The sequence below is a fragment of the Oncorhynchus keta genome, chromosome 4 (genome assembly GCF_023373465.1).
Source record: "Oncorhynchus keta strain PuntledgeMale-10-30-2019 chromosome 4, Oket_V2, whole genome shotgun sequence".
NCBI lineage: Eukaryota > Metazoa > Chordata > Actinopteri > Salmoniformes > Salmonidae > Oncorhynchus > Oncorhynchus keta.
In genome coordinates, this window is record NC_068424.1 from 78,270,356 (window position 1) to 78,289,701 (window position 19,346).

The 19,346-nt window shown below is 37.4% G+C and overlaps 1 protein-coding gene across 2 annotated transcripts; it reads left to right on the plus strand.

Moving 5' to 3' along the window:
- Window positions 1–791: 791 nt before the first annotated feature.
- LOC118378276 (vesicular integral-membrane protein VIP36-like) lies at window positions 792–17,742 on the plus strand. Of its 2 annotated transcripts, XM_052516653.1 has the most exons (8): window positions 808–1,101; window positions 13,532–13,650; window positions 13,829–13,946; window positions 14,134–14,216; window positions 15,490–15,651; window positions 15,962–16,076; window positions 16,492–16,611; window positions 16,796–17,742. In XM_052516653.1, the coding sequence occupies exons 1-8, from the start codon at window positions 942–944 to the stop codon at window positions 16,954–16,956; spliced, it is 1,038 nt and encodes a 345-aa protein (XP_052372613.1). In that variant the 5' UTR covers window positions 808–941; the 3' UTR covers window positions 16,957–17,742. The 2 variants fall into 2 exon arrangements, with proteins under 2 accessions (XP_052372614.1, XP_052372613.1); XM_052516654.1 differs by lacking the exons at window positions 16,492–16,611; window positions 16,796–17,742 and adding an exon at window positions 16,191–16,245 and having other exon boundaries at window positions 792–1,101; window positions 15,962–16,140.
- The last annotated feature ends 1,604 nt before the right edge of the window (window positions 17,743–19,346 follow it).

Consider the following 19,346-nt stretch of genomic DNA (forward strand, 5'->3'; position numbering starts at 1 on the left):
TCCAAGACCAGATGGAGAGGACACATTACATCGGTTTTGAGGTCTCTGCACTGGGTGCCTGTGAGTTTTAGAATTAATTTTAAAGTTATTCTATTGGTTTTTAAATCAATCCACAAATATGCATCCCAATACATGCTTTTAAGTTATGTACACACTAGGCCCCTCAGGTCCTCTGGCCTTAAGTATCCCAAAGCCTAGAACCAAGGGGCATGGAGGCAGCCTTTAGTTATTACACCCCCAGCCTCTGGAAGAGCAGCACTGCTGCTGCTTGTAAGTATTTCACGGTAAGGTCTACACTTGCTGTATTCTGCGAATGTGACAAATACATTTTGATTTGATCTGTGGACAAATTGAAAAGAGAGCTTAAAACATATTTTTAGCTTTTCTTTTCCTTAGGGTGCTTTTTAATTGTTCCGTTTGTGTAATTTCTTTTTATACTTATTTTTGTTGTGAAGTCAATATTTCAGCTTTATTTTCAGTTTTTATTTGCGACCTTGTGGGCCGACACAGTAGGAAGTTACGAACTCTTCAAATTAACAAACTGATGTAGTGGCACCATCTAGTGGAGAAAAAGAAACGTCAGTCGTGCCATTTGCAAAGTTGTGAACATTTGCATACTTCGAACATTCCAACAACAACCAAGCCCCTGATTGGTCGTTTTTGTTGTCTTTAACTATGTGGTCGTCCATGATTGGCTATAGTAATTTTTACCAACCAACTTATTTACAACTACAAGTTCAAAGCGATAATTAAAAAAAAAAAAAACGCTGTTTGAACTTTGAAAGGTAACAATGAAAATATTACTTTCATATAGACGGTTATTTCAACAACAACAAAAATAGGACACGGTTAAAGTTCCTGAACTGAAAAGTAACATAGGAACTATTTTAGTGGGAGTTGCTGTGTCCTACCCGGATCAGGAAGATGGTTATCCAGGATCCATGGTGTCTTTCCCAGGCAGCAAAATGAGAGGTGTTGGTATATTTATCAGCAGACCACTGCCTTTCCTATTACTTCACTTTACTCTATTGAAATGCGATATAACAGACGGCAATGTAGAGCACTTAAAGCGGGAGCATTCGCTCATGAAACCGTACCAGGGTAAGTACGCAAACGGCATGTGATAATGATAGCTAACTTTTATATTGTCAATAACGTTAGCTGCAAGGAGCCAGTTATACTAATTAACTAGATTGTTTGCTAACTAGCCAAACAGTGTGCAACTGCAGCCCGCAATTCGGGGCGTTCCTGCATCCCATTGGTTCCGTCATAACATGCTGACCAGACCGCTCGCGCAAGTTGATTTTGACGCGATCAGGACATGCTGTTTGAAATATCAAAACGAACTTTGAACCCAACTAAATTAATTTAGGGACAGGTCGAAAAGCATTAAACATATGTCAATTTAGCTAACTAGCTTGCTGTAGCTAACTAGTTTTCACCACCCTAACACCACTCTATTCAGGGGAAACTCACCACCCTAACACCACTCTATACAGGGGAGACTCACCACCCTATTCAGGGGAAACTCACCACCCTAACACCACTCTATACAGGGGAGACTCACCACCCTATACAGGGGAAACTCACCACCCTAACACCACTCTATACAGGGGAAACTCACCAACCTAACACCACTCTATACAGGGGAGACTCACCACCCTATACAGGGAAACTCACCACCCTAACACCACTCTATACAGGGAGACTCACCACCCTATTCAGGGGAAACTCACCACCCTAACACCACTCTATACAGGGGAAACTCACCAACCTAACACCACTCTATACAGGGGAAGTCACCACTCTATACAGGGGGAACTCACCACCCTAACCCCACTCTATACAAGGGGAAACTCACCACCCTAACACCACTCTATTCAGGGGAAACTCACCACCCTAACACCACTCTATACAGGGGAAACTCACCAACCTAACACCACTCTATACAGGGGGAAGTCACCACTCTATACAGGGGGAACTCACCACCCTAACCCCACTCTATACAAGGGGAAACTCACCACCCTAACACCACTCTATTCAGGGGAAACTCACCACCCTAACACCACTCTATACAGGGAGACTCACCACCCTATACAGGGGAAACTCACCACCCTAACACCACCCTATACAGGGGAAACTCACCACCCTAACACCACTCTATACAGGGGAAACTCACCACCCTAACACCACTCTATACAGGGGAAACTCACCACCCTAACCCCACTCTATACAAGGGGAAACTCACCACCCTAACCCCACTCTATACAGGGGAAACTCACCACCCTAACCCCACTCTATACAGGGGAAACTCACCAGCCTAACACCACTCTATACAGGGGAAACTCACCACCCTAACACCACTCTATACAGGGGAAACTCACCACCCTAACACCACTCTATTCAGGGGAAACTCACCACCCTAACACCATTATATACAGGGGAAACTCACTAGCCTAACACCACTCTATACAGGGAAACTCACCAGCCTAACACCACCCTATACAGGGGAAACTCACCACCCTAACACCACTCTATACAGGGGAAACTCACCAACCTAACACCACTCTATACAGGGGGAAGTCACCACTCTATACAGGGGAACTCACCACCCTAACACCACTCTATACAGGGGAAACTCACCACCCTAACACCACTCTATACAGGGGAAACTCACCACCCTAACACCACTCTATTCAGGGGAAACTCACCACCCTAACACCACTCTATTCAGGGGAAACTCACCACCCTAACACCACTCTATTCAGGGGAAACTCACCACCCTAACACCACTCTATACAGGGAAACTCACCACCCTAACACCACTCTATACAGGGGAAACTCACCACCCTAACACCACTCTATACAGGGGAAACTCACCACCCTAACACCACTCTATACAGGGGAAACTCACCACCCTAACACCACTCTATACAGGGGAAACTCACCACCCTAACACCACTCTATACAGGGGAAACTCACCACCCTAACACCACTCTATACAGGGGAAACTCACTAGCCTAACACCACTCTATACAGGGGAAACTCACCAGCCTAACACCACTCTATACAGGGGGAAGTCACCACTCTATACAGGGGGAACTCACCACCCTAACACCACTCTATACAGGGGAAACTCACCACCCTAACACCACTCTATACAGGGGAAACTCGCCAACCTGTCTCCACTTAAATACTCTTTATTTGTATGTATTTTATTGGCCTATACACCCCTCTATTCGGAGGACAAAAATAATTTTGATTTACATTTTTGTTTTTTCAGATATTTTGTTACATATATATTATTTCCTAATGGGATCTTTACTGACCAAAGAGTTGGAACACCCGTTTTAAAGTCCCACTTTCAATTTTATTGATAAACATTCCATTGTTAATTAGTACTTCAACATTATTCAAATTAAATTAATGTTATAAAAGTGTATAGTATAAATGACAGCGATTTGTCTTTGAACTTACTGCCTTCTTCTTATCCCTTTCAGCAGCATATTTGTCTTTGGCTTTGTTTGTCTGTGCCCTGGTGGCATTCATACAACGTTGTGTCCACGTCTTGAAACGGTTACTCTCACTACTGAGTTTTTTCCCCCCTGCCAAAGCCTTTGCATCTATTGCAGGTCAAAAATATCATACATTACCTTTAGGATGTCATTATTATCTTTAGGATGGGATAGCATATATTACCTTTAGGATGGGATAACATATGTTACCTTTAGGATGGGATAACATATATTACCTTTAGGATGGGATAACATATATTACCTTTAGGATGGGATAACATATATTACCTTTAGGATGGGATAACATATATTACCTTTAGGATGGGATAACATATATTACCTTTAGGATGGGATAACATATATTACCTTTAGGATGGATAACATATATTACCTTTAGGATGGGATAACATATATTACCTTTAGGATGGGATAACATATATTACCTTTAGGATGGGATAACATATATTACCTTTAGGATGGGATAACATATATTACCTTTAGGATGGGATAACATATATTACCTTTAGGATGGGATAACATATATTACCTTTAGGATGGGATAACATATATTACCTTTAGGATGGGATAACATATATTACCTTTAGGATGGGATAACATATATTACCTTTAGGATGGGATAACATATATTACCTTTAGGATGGGATAACATATATTACCTTTAGGATGGGATAACATATATTACCTTTAGGATGGGATAACATATATTACCTTTAGGATGGGATAACATATATTACCTTTAGGATGGGATAACATATATTACCTTTAGGATGGGATAACATATATTACCTTTAGGATGGGATAGCATATATTACCTTTAGGATGGGATAACATATATTACCTTTAGGATGGGATAACATATATTACCTTTAGGATGGGATAACATATATTACCTTTAGGATGGGATAACATATATTACCTTTAGGATGGGATAACATATATTACCTTTAGGATGGGATAACATATATTACCTTTAGGATGGGATAACATATATTACCTTTAGGATGGGATAACATATATTACCTTTAGGATGGATAACATATATTACCTTTAGGTTGGGATAGCATATATTACCTTTAGGTTGGGATAACATATATTACCTTTAGGATGGGATAACATATATTACCTTTAGGATGGGATAGCATATATTACCTTTAGGATGGGATAACATATATTACCTTTAGGATGGGATAACATATATTACCTTTAGGATGGGATAACATATATTACCTTTAGGATGGGATAACATATATTACCTTTAGGATGGGATAACATATATTACCTTTAGGATGGGATAACATATGTTACCTTTAGGATGGGATAACATATATTACCTTTAGGATGGGATAACATATATTACCTTTAGGATGGGATAACATATATTACCTTTAGGATGGGATAACATATATTACCTTTAGGATGGGATAACATATATTACCTTTAGGATGGGATAACATATGTTACCTTTAGGATGGGATAACATATATTACCTTTAGGATGGGATAACATATATTACCTTTAGGATGGGATAACATATATTACCTTTAGGATGGGATAACATATATTACCTTTAGGATGGGATAACATATGTTACCTTTAGGATGGGATAACATATGTTACCTTTAGGATGGGATAACATATGTTACCTTTAGGATGGGATAACATATATTACCTTTAGGATGTCATTATTACCTTTAGGATGGATAACATATATTACCTTTAGGATGGGATAACATATGTTACCTTTAGGATGGGATAACATATATTACCTTTAGGATGGGATAACATATGTTACCTTTAGGATGGGATAACATATATTACCTTTAGGATGGGATAACATATATTACCTTTAGGATGGGATAACATATATTACCTTTAGGATGGGATAACATATGTTACCTTTAGGATGGGATAACATATGTTACCTTTAGGATGTCATTATTACCTTTAGGATGGATAACATATATTACCTTTAGGATGGGATAACATATATTACCTTTAGGATGGGATAACATATATTACCTTTAGGATGGGATAGCATATGTTACCTTTAGGATGGGATAACATATGTTACCTTTAGGATGGGATAACATATGTTACCTTTAGGATGGGATAACATATATTACCTTTAGGATGGGATAACATATATTACCTTTAGGATGGGATAACATATGTTACCTTTAGGATGGGATAACATATATTACCTTTAGGATGGGATAACATATATTACCTTTAGGATGGGATAACATATATTACCTTTAGGATGGGATAACATATATTACCTTTAGGATGGGATAACATATATTACCTTTAGGATGGGATAACATATATTACCTTTAGGATGGGATAACATATGTTACCTTTAGGATGGGATAACATATGTTACCTTTAGGATGGATAGCATATGTTACCTTTAGGATGGGATAACATATGTTACCTTTAGGATGGATAACATATGTTACCTTTAGGATGGGATAACATATGTTACCTTTAGGATGGGATAACATATATTACCTTTAGGATGGGATAGCATATGTTACCTTTAGGATGGGATAGCATATGTTACCTTTAGGATGGGATAGCATATATTACCTTTAGGATGGGATAACATATGTTACCTTTAGGATGGGATAACATATGTTACCTTTAGGATGGGATAACATATATTACCTTTAGGATGGGATAGCATATATTACCTTTAGGATGGGATAACATATATTACCTTTAGGATGGGATAGCATATGTTACCTTTAGGATGGATAACATATATTACCTTTAGGATGGGATAACATATATTACCTTTAGGATGGGATAACATATGTTACCTTTAGGATGGGATAACATATGTTACCTTTAGGATGGGATAACATATGTTACCTTTAGGATGGGATAACATATGTTACCTTTAGGATGGGATAACATATATTACCTTTAGGATGGGATAACATATATTACCTTTAGGATGGGATAACATATATTACCTTTAGGATGGGATAACATATGTTACCTTTAGGATGGGATAACATATGTTACCTTTAGGATGGGATAACATATGTTACCTTTAGGATGGGATAACATATGTTACCTTTAGGATGGGATAACATATATTACCTTTAGGATGGGATAACATATATTACCTTTAGGATGGGATAACATATATTACCTTTAGGATGGGATAACATATGTTACCTTTAGGATGGGATAACATATATTACCTTTAGGATGGGATAACATATATTACCTTTAGGATGGGATAACATATATTACCTTTAGGATGGGATAACATATATTACCTTTAGGATGGGATAACATATATTACCTTTAGGATGGGATAACATATGTTACCTTTAGGATGGGATAACATATGTTACCTTTAGGATGGGATAACATATATTACCTTTAGGATGGGATAACATATATTACCTTTAGGATGGGATAACATATATTACCTTTAGGATGGGATAACATATGTTACCTTTAGGATGGGATAACATATGTTACCTTTAGGATGGGATAACATATATTACCTTTAGGATGGGATAACATATATTACCTTTAGGATGGATAACATATATTACCTTTAGGATGGGATAACATATATTACCTTTAGGATGGATAACATATATTACCTTTAGGATGGGATAACATATATTACCTTTAGGATGGGATAACATATATTACCTTTAGGATGGGATAACATATATTACCTTTAGGATGGGATAACATATATTACCTTTAGGATGGGATAACATATATTACCTTTAGGATGGGATAACATATGTTACCTTTAGGATGGGATAACATATATTACCTTTAGGATGTCATTATTACCTTTAGGATGGATAACATATATTACCTTTAGGATGGGATAACATATGTTACCTTTAGGATGGGATAACATATATTACCTTTAGGATGTCATTATTACCTTTAGGATGGATAACATATATTACCTTTAGGATGGGATAACATATGTTACCTTTAGGATGGGATAACATATATTACCTTTAGGATGGGATAACATATATTACCTTTAGGATGGGATAACATATATTACCTTTAGGATGGGATAACATATATTACCTTTAGGATGGGATAACATATATTACCTTTAGGATGGGATAACATATATTACCTTTAGGATGGGATAACATATATTACCTTTAGGATGGGATAGCATATATTACCTTTAGGATGGATAACATATATTACCTTTAGGATGGGATAACATATATTACCTTTAGGATGGATAGCATATATTACCTTTAGGATGGGATAACATATATTACCTTTAGGATGGGATAACATATATTACCTTTAGGATGGGATAACATATATTACCTTTAGGATGGGATAACATATATTACCTTTAGGATGGGATAACATATATTACCTTTAGGATGGGATAGCATATATTACCTTTAGGATGGATAACATATATTACCTTTAGGATGGGATAACATATGTTACCTTTAGGATGGATAACATATGTTACCTTTAGGATGGGATAACATATATTACCTTTAGGATGGGATAACATATGTTACCTTTAGGATGGGATAACATATATTACCTTTAGGATGGATAGCATATGTTACCTTTAGGATGGGATAACATATGTTACCTTTAGGATGGGATAACATATATTACCTTTAGGATGGATAACATATATTACCTTTAGGATGGGATAACATATATTACCTTTAGGATGGGATAACATATGTTACCTTTAGGATGGGATAACATATATTACCTTTAGGATGGGAAAACATATATTACCTTTAGGATGTCATTATTACCTTTAGGATGGGATAACATATATTACCTTTAGGATGGGATAGCATATGTTACCTTTAGGATGGGATAACATATGTTACCTTTAGGATGGGATAACATATATTACCTTTAGGATGGATAACATATATTACCTTTAGGATGGGATAACATATATTACCTTTAGGATGGGATAACATATATTACCTTTAGGATGGGATAACATATGTTACCTTTAGGATGGATAACATATATTACCTTTAGGATGGGATAACATATATTACCTTTAGGATGGGATAACATATGTTACCTTTAGGATGGATAACATATATTACCTTTAGGATGGATAACATATATTACCTTTAGGATGGGATAACATATATTACCTTTAGGATGGGATAACATATATTACCTTTAGGATGGGATAACATATATTACCTTTAGGATGGATAACATATATTACCTTTAGGATGGGATAACATATATTACCTTTAGGATGGGATAACATATATTACCTTTAGGATGGGATAACATATGTTACCTTTAGGATGGGATAACATATATTACCTTTAGGATGGGATAACATATATTACCTTTAGGATGGGATAACATATATTACCTTTAGGATGGGATAACATATATTACCTTTAGGATGGGATAACATATATTACCTTTAGGATGGGATAACATATGTTACCTTTAGGATGGGATAACATATATTACCTTTAGGATGTCATTATTACCTTTAGGATGGATAACATATATTACCTTTAGGATGGGATAACATATGTTACCTTTAGGATGGGATAACATATATTACCTTTAGGATGTCATTATTACCTTTAGGATGGATAACATATATTACCTTTAGGATGGGATAACATATGTTACCTTTAGGATGGGATAACATATATTACCTTTAGGATGGGATAACATATATTACCTTTAGGATGGGATAGCATATGTTACCTTTAGGATGGATAACATATATTACCTTTAGGATGGGATAACATATATTACCTTTAGGATGGGATAACATATGTTACCTTTAGGATGGATAACATATATTACCTTTAGGATGGGATAACATATATTACCTTTAGGATGGGATAACATATGTTACCTTTAGGATGGGATAACATATATTACCTTTAGGATGTCATTATTACCTTTAGGATGGATAACATATATTACCTTTAGGATGGGATAACATATATTACCTTTAGGATGGGATAACATATATTACCTTTAGGATGGGATAACATATATTACCTTTAGGATGGGATAACATATATTACCTTTAGGATGGGATAACATATATTACCTTTAGGATGGGATAACATATATTACCTTTAGGATGGGATAACATATATTACCTTTAGGATGGATAACATATATTACCTTAGGATGGGATAACATATATTACCTTTAGGTTGGGATAACATATATTACCTTTAGGATGGGATAACATATGTTACCTTTAGGTTGGGATAACATATATTACCTTTAGGATGGGATAACATATATTACCTTTAGGTTGGGATAACATATATTACCTTTAGGATGGGATAACATATGTTACCTTTAGGTTGGGATAACATATATTACCTTTAGGATGGGATAACATATATTACCTTTAGGTTGGGATAACATATATTACCTTTAGGATGGGATAACATATATTACCTTTAGGTTGGGATAACATATATTACCTTTAGGATGGGATAACATATATTACCTTTAGGATGGGATAACATATATTACCTTTAGGATGGGATAACATATATTACCTTTAGGATGGGATAACATATATTACCTTTAGGATGGGATAACATATGTTACCTTTAGGATGGGATAACATATATTACCTTTAGGATGGGATAACATATATTACCTTTAGGATGGGATAACATATATTACCTTTAGGATGGGATAACATATGTTACCTTTAGGATGGGATAACATATGTTACCTTTAGGATGGGATAACATATATTACCTTTAGGATGGGATAACATATATTACCTTTAGGATGGGATAACATATGTTACCTTTAGGATGGGATAACATATATTACCTTTAGGATGGGATAACATATATTACCTTTAGGATGGGATAACATATGTTACCTTTAGGATGGGATAACATATATTACCTTTAGGTTGGGATAACATATATTACCTTTAGGATGGGATAACATATATTACCTTTAGGATGGGATAACATATATTACCTTTAGGATGGGATAACATATATTACCTTTAGGATGGGATAACATATATTACCTTTAGGATGGGATAACATATATTACCTTTAGGATGGGATAACATATATTACCTTTAGGATGGGATAACATATATTACCTTTAGGATGGGATAACATATATTACCTTTAGGATGGGATAACATATGTTACCTTTAGGATGGATAGCATATATTACCTTTAGGATGGGATAACATATATTACCTTTAGGATGGGATAACATATATTACCTTTAGGATGGGATAACATATTTACCTTTAGGATGGGATAACATATATTACCTTTAGGATGGGATAACATATATTACCTTTAGGATGGGATAACATATATTACCTTTAGGATGGGATTATTACCTTTAGGATGGATAACATATATTACCTTTAGGATGGGATAAAATATATTACCTTTAGGATGGGATAACATATATTACCTTTAGGATGGGATTATTACCTTTAGGATGGATAACATATATTACCTTTAGGATGGGATAACATATATTACCTTTAGGATGGGATAGCATATATTACCTTTAGGATGGGATAACATATATTACCTTTAGGATGGGATAACATATATTACCTTTAGGATGGGATAACATATATTACCTTTAGGATGGATAACATATATTACCTTTAGGATGGGATAGCATATATTACCTTTAGGATGGGATAGCATATATTACCTTTAGGATGGGATAACATATATTACCTTTAGGATGGGATAACATATATTACCTTTAGGATGGGATAACATATGTTACCTTTAGGATGGGATAACATATATTACCTTTAGGATGGGATAACATATATTACCTTTAGGATGGGATAACATATGTTACCTTTAGGATGGGATAACATATATTACCTTTAGGATGGGATAACATATGTTACCTTTAGGATGGGATAACATATATTACCTTTAGGATGGGATCATATATTACTATTAGGATGAGATCATATATTACTATTAGGATATCATATATTACTATTAGGATATTATATATTGCTATTAGGATATTATATATTACTATTATGATGAGATCATATATTACTATTAGGATGAGATATCATATTACTATTAGGATATTATATATTACTATTAGGATATTATATATTACTATTAGGATGAGATATCATATCACTATTAGGATATTATATATTACTATTAGGATATTATATATTACTATTAGGATGAGATATCATATCACTATTAGGATGAGATCATATATTACTATTAGGATATCATATATTACTATTAGGATATTATATATTGCTATTAGGATATTATATATTACTATTAGGATATTATATATTAAATAAAGGTAAAATCAATGATAAGGTCCTTGGACCTTGAGGAGTAAAGGTAGGCTCCTCCTTAACCTCTTGGTCCTACCTGGCACGCAGGCATCCCATCTAGAGCTCTGGAAATGCAAATGCGCTACGCTAAATGCTAATAGTATTAGTTAAAACTCAAACGTTCATTAAAATACACATGCAGGGTATTGAATTAAAGCTACACTCGTTGTGAATCCAGGCAACAAGTCAGATTTTTAAAATGCTTTTCGGCGAAAGCATGAGAAGCTATTATCTGATAGCATGTAACACCCCAAAAGACCCGCAGGGGACGTAAACAAAATAATTAGCATAGTCGTCTCTACACAAACCGCACAAATAAAATATAAAACATTCATTACCTTTGACCATCTTCTTTGTTGGCACTCCTAGATGTCCCATAATCACTAATGGGTCTTTTTTTCGATTAAATCGGTCCATATATAGCCTAGATATCGATCTATGAAGACTGTGTGATAAATGGGGAAAAAATAGCGTTTCATAACGTAACGTCATTTTTTTAAATTCAAAAAGTCGACGATAAACTTTCACAAAACACTTCGAAATACTTTTGTAATGCAACTTTAGGTATTAGTACACATTAATAAGCGATAAAATTCATCAGGAGGCGATGTCAATTCTATAGGTGTCTGTTTCGAAAAAATGTCTTGGAGAGAGCTCGACCAAAACATCCGGTCGGAGACCGGAGGGAATCAATTCCCTTGATTCGGTTAGACCAAGAATCAATTGCGAATCAAATGACAAGACTCTAGACAACGTGTGGAAGCTGTAGGCACTGCAACCTCGGCCTCATTTAATTAGATTCACTTTGAACAATTCCTTGAAGTCGCGAGGATGGATAATTTTTTCCATTTTCAGTGATCAGATATTCCTGCACTTTTCGATGAAACGCACGTTCTGTTATAGTCACAGTCGTGATTTAACCAGTTTTATAAACGTCTGAGTGTTTTCTAGCCACACATACTAATCATATGCATATACTATATTCCTGGCCTGAGTAGCAGGGCGCTGAAATGTTGCGCGATTTTTAACAGATTGTTCGAAAAAGTAGAGGGTCGACTTAACAGGTTAACAGTACATCTTGGGCCAGGCTTGGGGTAGCCAACTCCACTCAACTCTGTTTAGTCTGCTTGGCTAATTCATAACTCTTAATTACATTGAGCCATTGACCATTACATTGAGCCATTGACCATTACATTGAGCCATTGACCATTACATTGAGCCATTGACCATTACATTGAGCCATTGACCATTACATTGAGCCAAATGACCATTCCACTTGTGAGGGGAATGGTCTTTTGCTAAACTGCGCACAGTAATTTTGTATTTGAAAGATTCTTTCTTGTTTATATGAAAGTTAAGTTTCAAAGGTTTCCAAAACTAAATTGCTAGTGAAGATGAATAATGTTTCTAAATGTTAAAACAGAGCGTCGGGGTTGTAGTTCACATGGAGCCAGCTGTCCTCCATACGATCAACTGAGAACCCAAGAATGGCTTCTCGAGAGCTGGGCTAGGGGTGGCAATGAGTAATTGATGAACAACGGAATTCTTCACATTCTTCTTCCATGTGTCCCTAAAATCCTGCTTGACTCTTCACCAAAATGTTGTACAGGTGTTGGAAGCAGCCCATCCAGTCAGTGGGACTTCTGGGGGAGCACGCTAGTCACCAGCTCGTATGTGCGCCTGACACCTGATGAGAGAAGTAAACAGGGATCCATATGGAACACAGTGGTGAGTAAGGAACTAGCTTCTATGAAATGTATTCTGTTAGGCATTACAGACCGAAAATACAGTCCACTCTCAAATCCATTATAGCTTGATTGGAGAATATCTACATTTTAAACTGAATAGATAGGTCCAATTCATGGTTGAATTGATGATCCAATGTCATTGTGTTTTCTCTGTGCAGCCTGTTCATCTGAAAGACTGGGAGATGCACGTGCAGTACAAGATCCACGGGTCGGGGAAGAAAAATCTCCATGGAGACGGCATCGCCATCTGGTACACGAAGGAGAGACTTCATCCAGGTAATACATCATCTTGCCAAAATAGAATCTTTGTCATCAATCACTTCCTCATTCCAGTACAAAGCTTTGGCAATCAAATCAGTAGACTACTCTATGTGATGTGGTAGCACTGGGTTGCATTTGCCGTAATCATTTTAAGTCTCAGTCATGTGCTCATCATATCTCAAACTCTTTGCCTTCCATTCAGGCCCAGTCTTTGGAAACCAAGATCATTTTGTTGGCCTGGCTTTATTTGTGGATACCTTCCGCAATGATCTCCATGGGATGGATGTAAGTGCAGCGATTTGGCTGGTTGACTTTACGTGATTCTTCCCTTTGCAGGGTCTGTGTTTGGCAGCAATGCTAAGTTCCACGGTCTCGCCCTTTTTATAGACCCGTACCATAACGATGAGGCGGCTGACGTGAGTTGACGCAGCTACATTTATCATTATTCTCCTGCGTTTCATGTCAATGTGATGTAAGGATTTTAATGTGATGTATTTTCTTTTGAGTTTCTTTGTTATTTTTTTCATATGAAGCTTTTTAGTTTCTTTCCGAGAAGGACCTTTTTGTTGCATCATCAACATCTCCTTTAATATGCTGCATTCGGCTTATTAAACATTTTGAAATGCATGTACAAATAATATTGCGTCCGGCCGCGACCGGGAGGTCCGTGGGGCGACGCACAATTGGCCTAGCGTTGTCCGGGTTAGGGAGGACTTGGTCGGTAGGGATGTCCGTGTCTCATCACGTACCAGCGACTCCTGTGGCGGGCCGGGCGCAGTGCGCGCTAACCAAGGTTGCCAGGTGCACAGTGTTTCCTCCGACACATTGGTGAGGCTGGCTTCCGGGTTGGATGCGCGCTGTGTTAAAGAAGCAGTGTTTCCTCCGACACATTGGTGCGGCTGGCTTCCGGGTTGGATGCGCGCTGTGTTAAAGAAGCAGTGTTTCCTCCGACACATTGGTGAGGCTGGCTTCCGGGTTGGATGCGCGCTGTGTTAAAGAAGCAGTGTTTCCTCCGACACATTGGTGCGGCTGGCTTCCGGGTTGGATGCGCGCTGTGTTAAAGAAGCAGTGTTTCCTCCGACACATTGGTGAGGCTGGCTTCCGGGTTGGATGCGCGCTGTGTTAAAGAAGCAGTGTTTCCTCCGACACATTGGTGAGGCTGGCTTCCGGGTTGGATGCGCGCTGTGTTAAAGAAGCAGTGTTTCCTCCTACACATTGGTGAGGCTGGCTTCCGGGTTGGATGCGCGCTGTGTTAAAGAAGCAGTGCGGCTTGAATGTGTTGTGTATCGGAGGACGCATGACTTTCAACCTTCGTTTCTACCGAGCCCGTACGGGAGTTGTAGCGATAGTAGCTACTAAAAACAATTGGATACGACGAAATTAGAGAGAAAAAAAGGGGTCACATTTTTTACAAATATGTATATTTTTTGCATCACAGTGTAAGATGGATTGATTGGTAACTGAGTCAGGACTAGGATCAAATAATTGATTCACAATGTCTTATCTTTATTGAATATTTTTTGTTGTTTTCTGTTACATCCCTTGTGCTTTACACTAGCGTTCCTTTCCCTACATCTCTGCCATGGTGAACAATGGTTCTCTGCCCTATGACCATGGGAATGATGGACGTACCTCTGAACTGGGAGGCTGCTCTTCTGAGATCAGGAACAAAGACCATGACACCTACCTCGCCATTCGCTACTCCAAGGGCAGACTCACGGTAGGAATCCCTTTTTAAGTGATATAAATTACTATAGTCTAGACATCTTGGACTGGTATCCTAAACACAGATGAGGCTTAACCCAGTCCTGTATTAAACAGCATGCTTAATAGAGATGCTTCTTGGAGCATGCTTTTTGGTCCAGGACTACGCTTCATCTTTGTCTGGGAACCTGGCCTCTTGTGTTATATATACATTTAATATTTTTTATTCTTATTTTATTTTATAGAGAATAAGTTATGTAATTGACATGATACATTTCTATTCAAATAATGGCAATTGCTGAATTGTGCCATTCTGATCTCTACAGGTGATGATTGACATTGATGATAAGAATGAATGGAAAGAGTGCATTGACATCGGGGGTGTCCGCCTCCCCACGGGGTACTACTTTGGGGCTTCTGCTGCTACCGGAGATCTCTCTGGTAGGTTGGGTCAGGTTGTGGAGACTGATTATTGCTACAGTGGATCTCTGGTAGGTTGGATCAGGTTGTGGAGACTGATTATTGCTACAGTGGATCTCTGGTAGGTTGGGTCAGGTTGTGGAGACTGATTATTGCTACAGTGGATCTCTGGTAGGTTGGGTCAGGGTGGATTAAATAGAGACTGATTCTTTCAAGATGTAGATCACATTTCTTTTTAGGTCTCGAACACAAATGTAAAAACTGCACGCTGAGAAAGATAATGCCTGACCTTGATTAAATTCTTATAAATAAAACAACCTTGTTGTGCAGAAGAGTACACACAGATTGAACCAATTATTTGTTTGTCATTTCACAGTCTGGCGTTGTACATTTGAAGTCTATGGTGATTCATGCCAACACCACTCTCATGTTGCAGATAACCATGACATCATCTCTATGAAGATGTATCAACTGATGGTGGAACACGCACCTGATGAGGACAGTCTGGACTGGACCAAGATTGAGCCAAGCGTCAGCCTGCTGAAGTCCCCCAAAGGTAGGTATATTTTATTTGATAAAGAAAACCCATTTCTGCTCTAACCAAATGGACAAAGATGGTATTCCATTTTACCACCGTTAAGTATTTGTCATCTTACTATAAATCATCTACGGTAGGTGAGTAGACTTGTTAGATTAAGAGTTAACCATGATCATTCTTCTTTAATTTTTCTCTTTCAAAGACAACATTGATGATCCTACTGGTAACTTCCGAAGCACGCCTCTTACTGGCTGGAAGGTCTTCCTGCTTCTGCTATGTGCTCTACTGGGAATTGTAGTTTGTGGTGTTGTAGGGGCTGTAGTCTTTCAGAAGCGCCAGGAAAGAAACAGGAGGTTTTACTGAGAGGAAAAACATATTTCTGTATGTGAGAGGTATTTGTAAAATGAACTGTTGTGAAAAATACAGATTCAGAAACACATCCAAAGTGAATTTTCTAAAGATTGTACAAATGTTTATATCTGCTGAAGCACCGCGATGATTACAGTCACTTATGGTATCGTCCAATGTTTGTGAAATAACCATGACTACCACGTATACGAGTGACCTTTTGATGGAGGCAGTTTGTTTTTGTTTTTATTCACACCCTTTCCCCTGTTATTTTTGTTTTCACAGTACAGGGGATACTTGTGAATTTGGATCGACCTGTAAAAACACTGATTTGTTAAATAACTTTCAAATGAGATTTACTTTCACAACATTTTCTGTATAAGTTGATTTATTTTCACCTCATCTTTTTATACCATTGGATTTTGAGTGATTGGACTGATTTTTAAATATGTTTAGGATTTCATTTAGTTTTTTTACATTGATCTCTAACTGCTCTTGACTTTGAATTCGATACGGGTGTTGGTAAGGATTTCGGGCACATTTACATTCGGTAAGGCCTACCTTGGGGGCTTTACAAATCTCTCATGTGAGATTGCATCACATTTGACATTAGATCCATGGGAATTGTGTTTTTAACAATTCTGCATAAAGTGTTTCTTTCCTCTTGAGGTGGCTGCTTAAACACGGATTATTTGAGTAGAAATGTCCCTTTACCGTGATTGAATGATTCAAACTGAACAAACTGGCCGTGTTGCGTTATCCTGTAAGACTCAATAAAACTGGTCTCCCCAAATGATTAAACTCAGTGTCTTCTAATGTGTAGTCCTAAAGCTTTCATATCATTTTGTGTGACAGATGGTACACGTTAGCCCTGCACTTTTTCTAGTGAAGCTCTACTACTGATTAAATTAATTGATGTCTAAATTTAAGACCATAGTCCGTTAATTATTTTCATCCGCATTGTTAGTGTCGGATTTAAAAATAATAATAAGAATGAAAACATATGTCTCCTAACTGTAAAAGATGTACCTCTGAAAGTGGAACCTATTTGCATGCATTTTGGAGCTGTCGATCTGTACATACTGCTGCACAGAAAATACTAGAGGTACAGTTTGCTATGACCCCGTGAATCTATCTTCTTAATGACCAGCAGGACTTTGTTCTTGATCCTAACAGAGAAAATTTGCTTATGACTATTACATACTTTGCTAAGAAATGTATTCTTCTATTGTGGGCCTCTAATACCCCTCCTACATTTAAAATGTGGATTGACCAGATTGACTTTCTTCCTCTTGAAAAGATCACTTATGACCTCCACAAGAGACAGCCCAAGTTTGATAGACTCTGGTCTCCACTATTCAACTATACAGTGCCTTGCGAAAGTATTTGGCCCCCTTGACCTTTGTGACCTTTTGCCACATTTCAGGCTTCAAACATAAAGATATAAAACTATGTTTTTTTGTGAAGAATCAACAACAAGTGGGACACAATCATGAAGTGGAACGACATTTATTGTATATTTCAAAATTTTTTAACAAATCAAAAACTGAAAAATTGGGTGTGCAAAATTATTCAGCCCCTTTACTTTCAGTGCAGCAAACTCTCTCCAGAAGTTCAGTGAGGATCTCTGAATGATCCAATGTTGACCTAAATGACTAATGATGATAAATACATTCCACCTGTGTGTAATCAAGTCTCCGTATAAATGCACCTGCACTGTGATAGTCTCAGAGGTCCGTTAAAAGCGCAGAGAGCATCATGGAAGAACAAGGAACACACCAGGCAGGTCCGAGATACTGTTGTGAAGAAGTTTAAAGCCGGATTTGGATACAAAACGATTTCCCAAGCTTTAAACATCCCAAGGAGCACTGTGCAAGCAATAATATTGAAATGGAAGGAGTATCAGACCTGACACTGCAAATCTACCAAGACCTGGCCGTCCCTCTAAACTTTCAGCTCATACAAGGAGAAGACTGATCAGAGACGCAGCCAAGAGGCCCATGATCACTCTGGATGAACTGCAATGATCTACAGCTGAGGTGGGAGACTGTCCATAGGACAACAATCGGTAGTATATTGCACAAATCTGGCCTTTATGGAAGAGTGGCAAGAAGAAAGCCATTTCTTAAAGATATCCATAAAAAGTGTTGTTTAAAGTTTGCCACAAGCCACCTGGGAGACACACCAAACATGTGGAAGAAGGTGCTCTGGTCAGATGAAACCAAAATTGAACTTTTTGGCAACAATGCAAAACGTTATGTTTGGCGTAAAAGCAACACAGCCCATCACCCTGAACACATCATCCCCACTGTCAAACATGGTGGTGGCAGCATCATGGTTTGGGCCTGCTTTTCTTCTGCAGGGACAGGGAAGATGGTTAAAATTGATGGGAAGATGGATGGAGC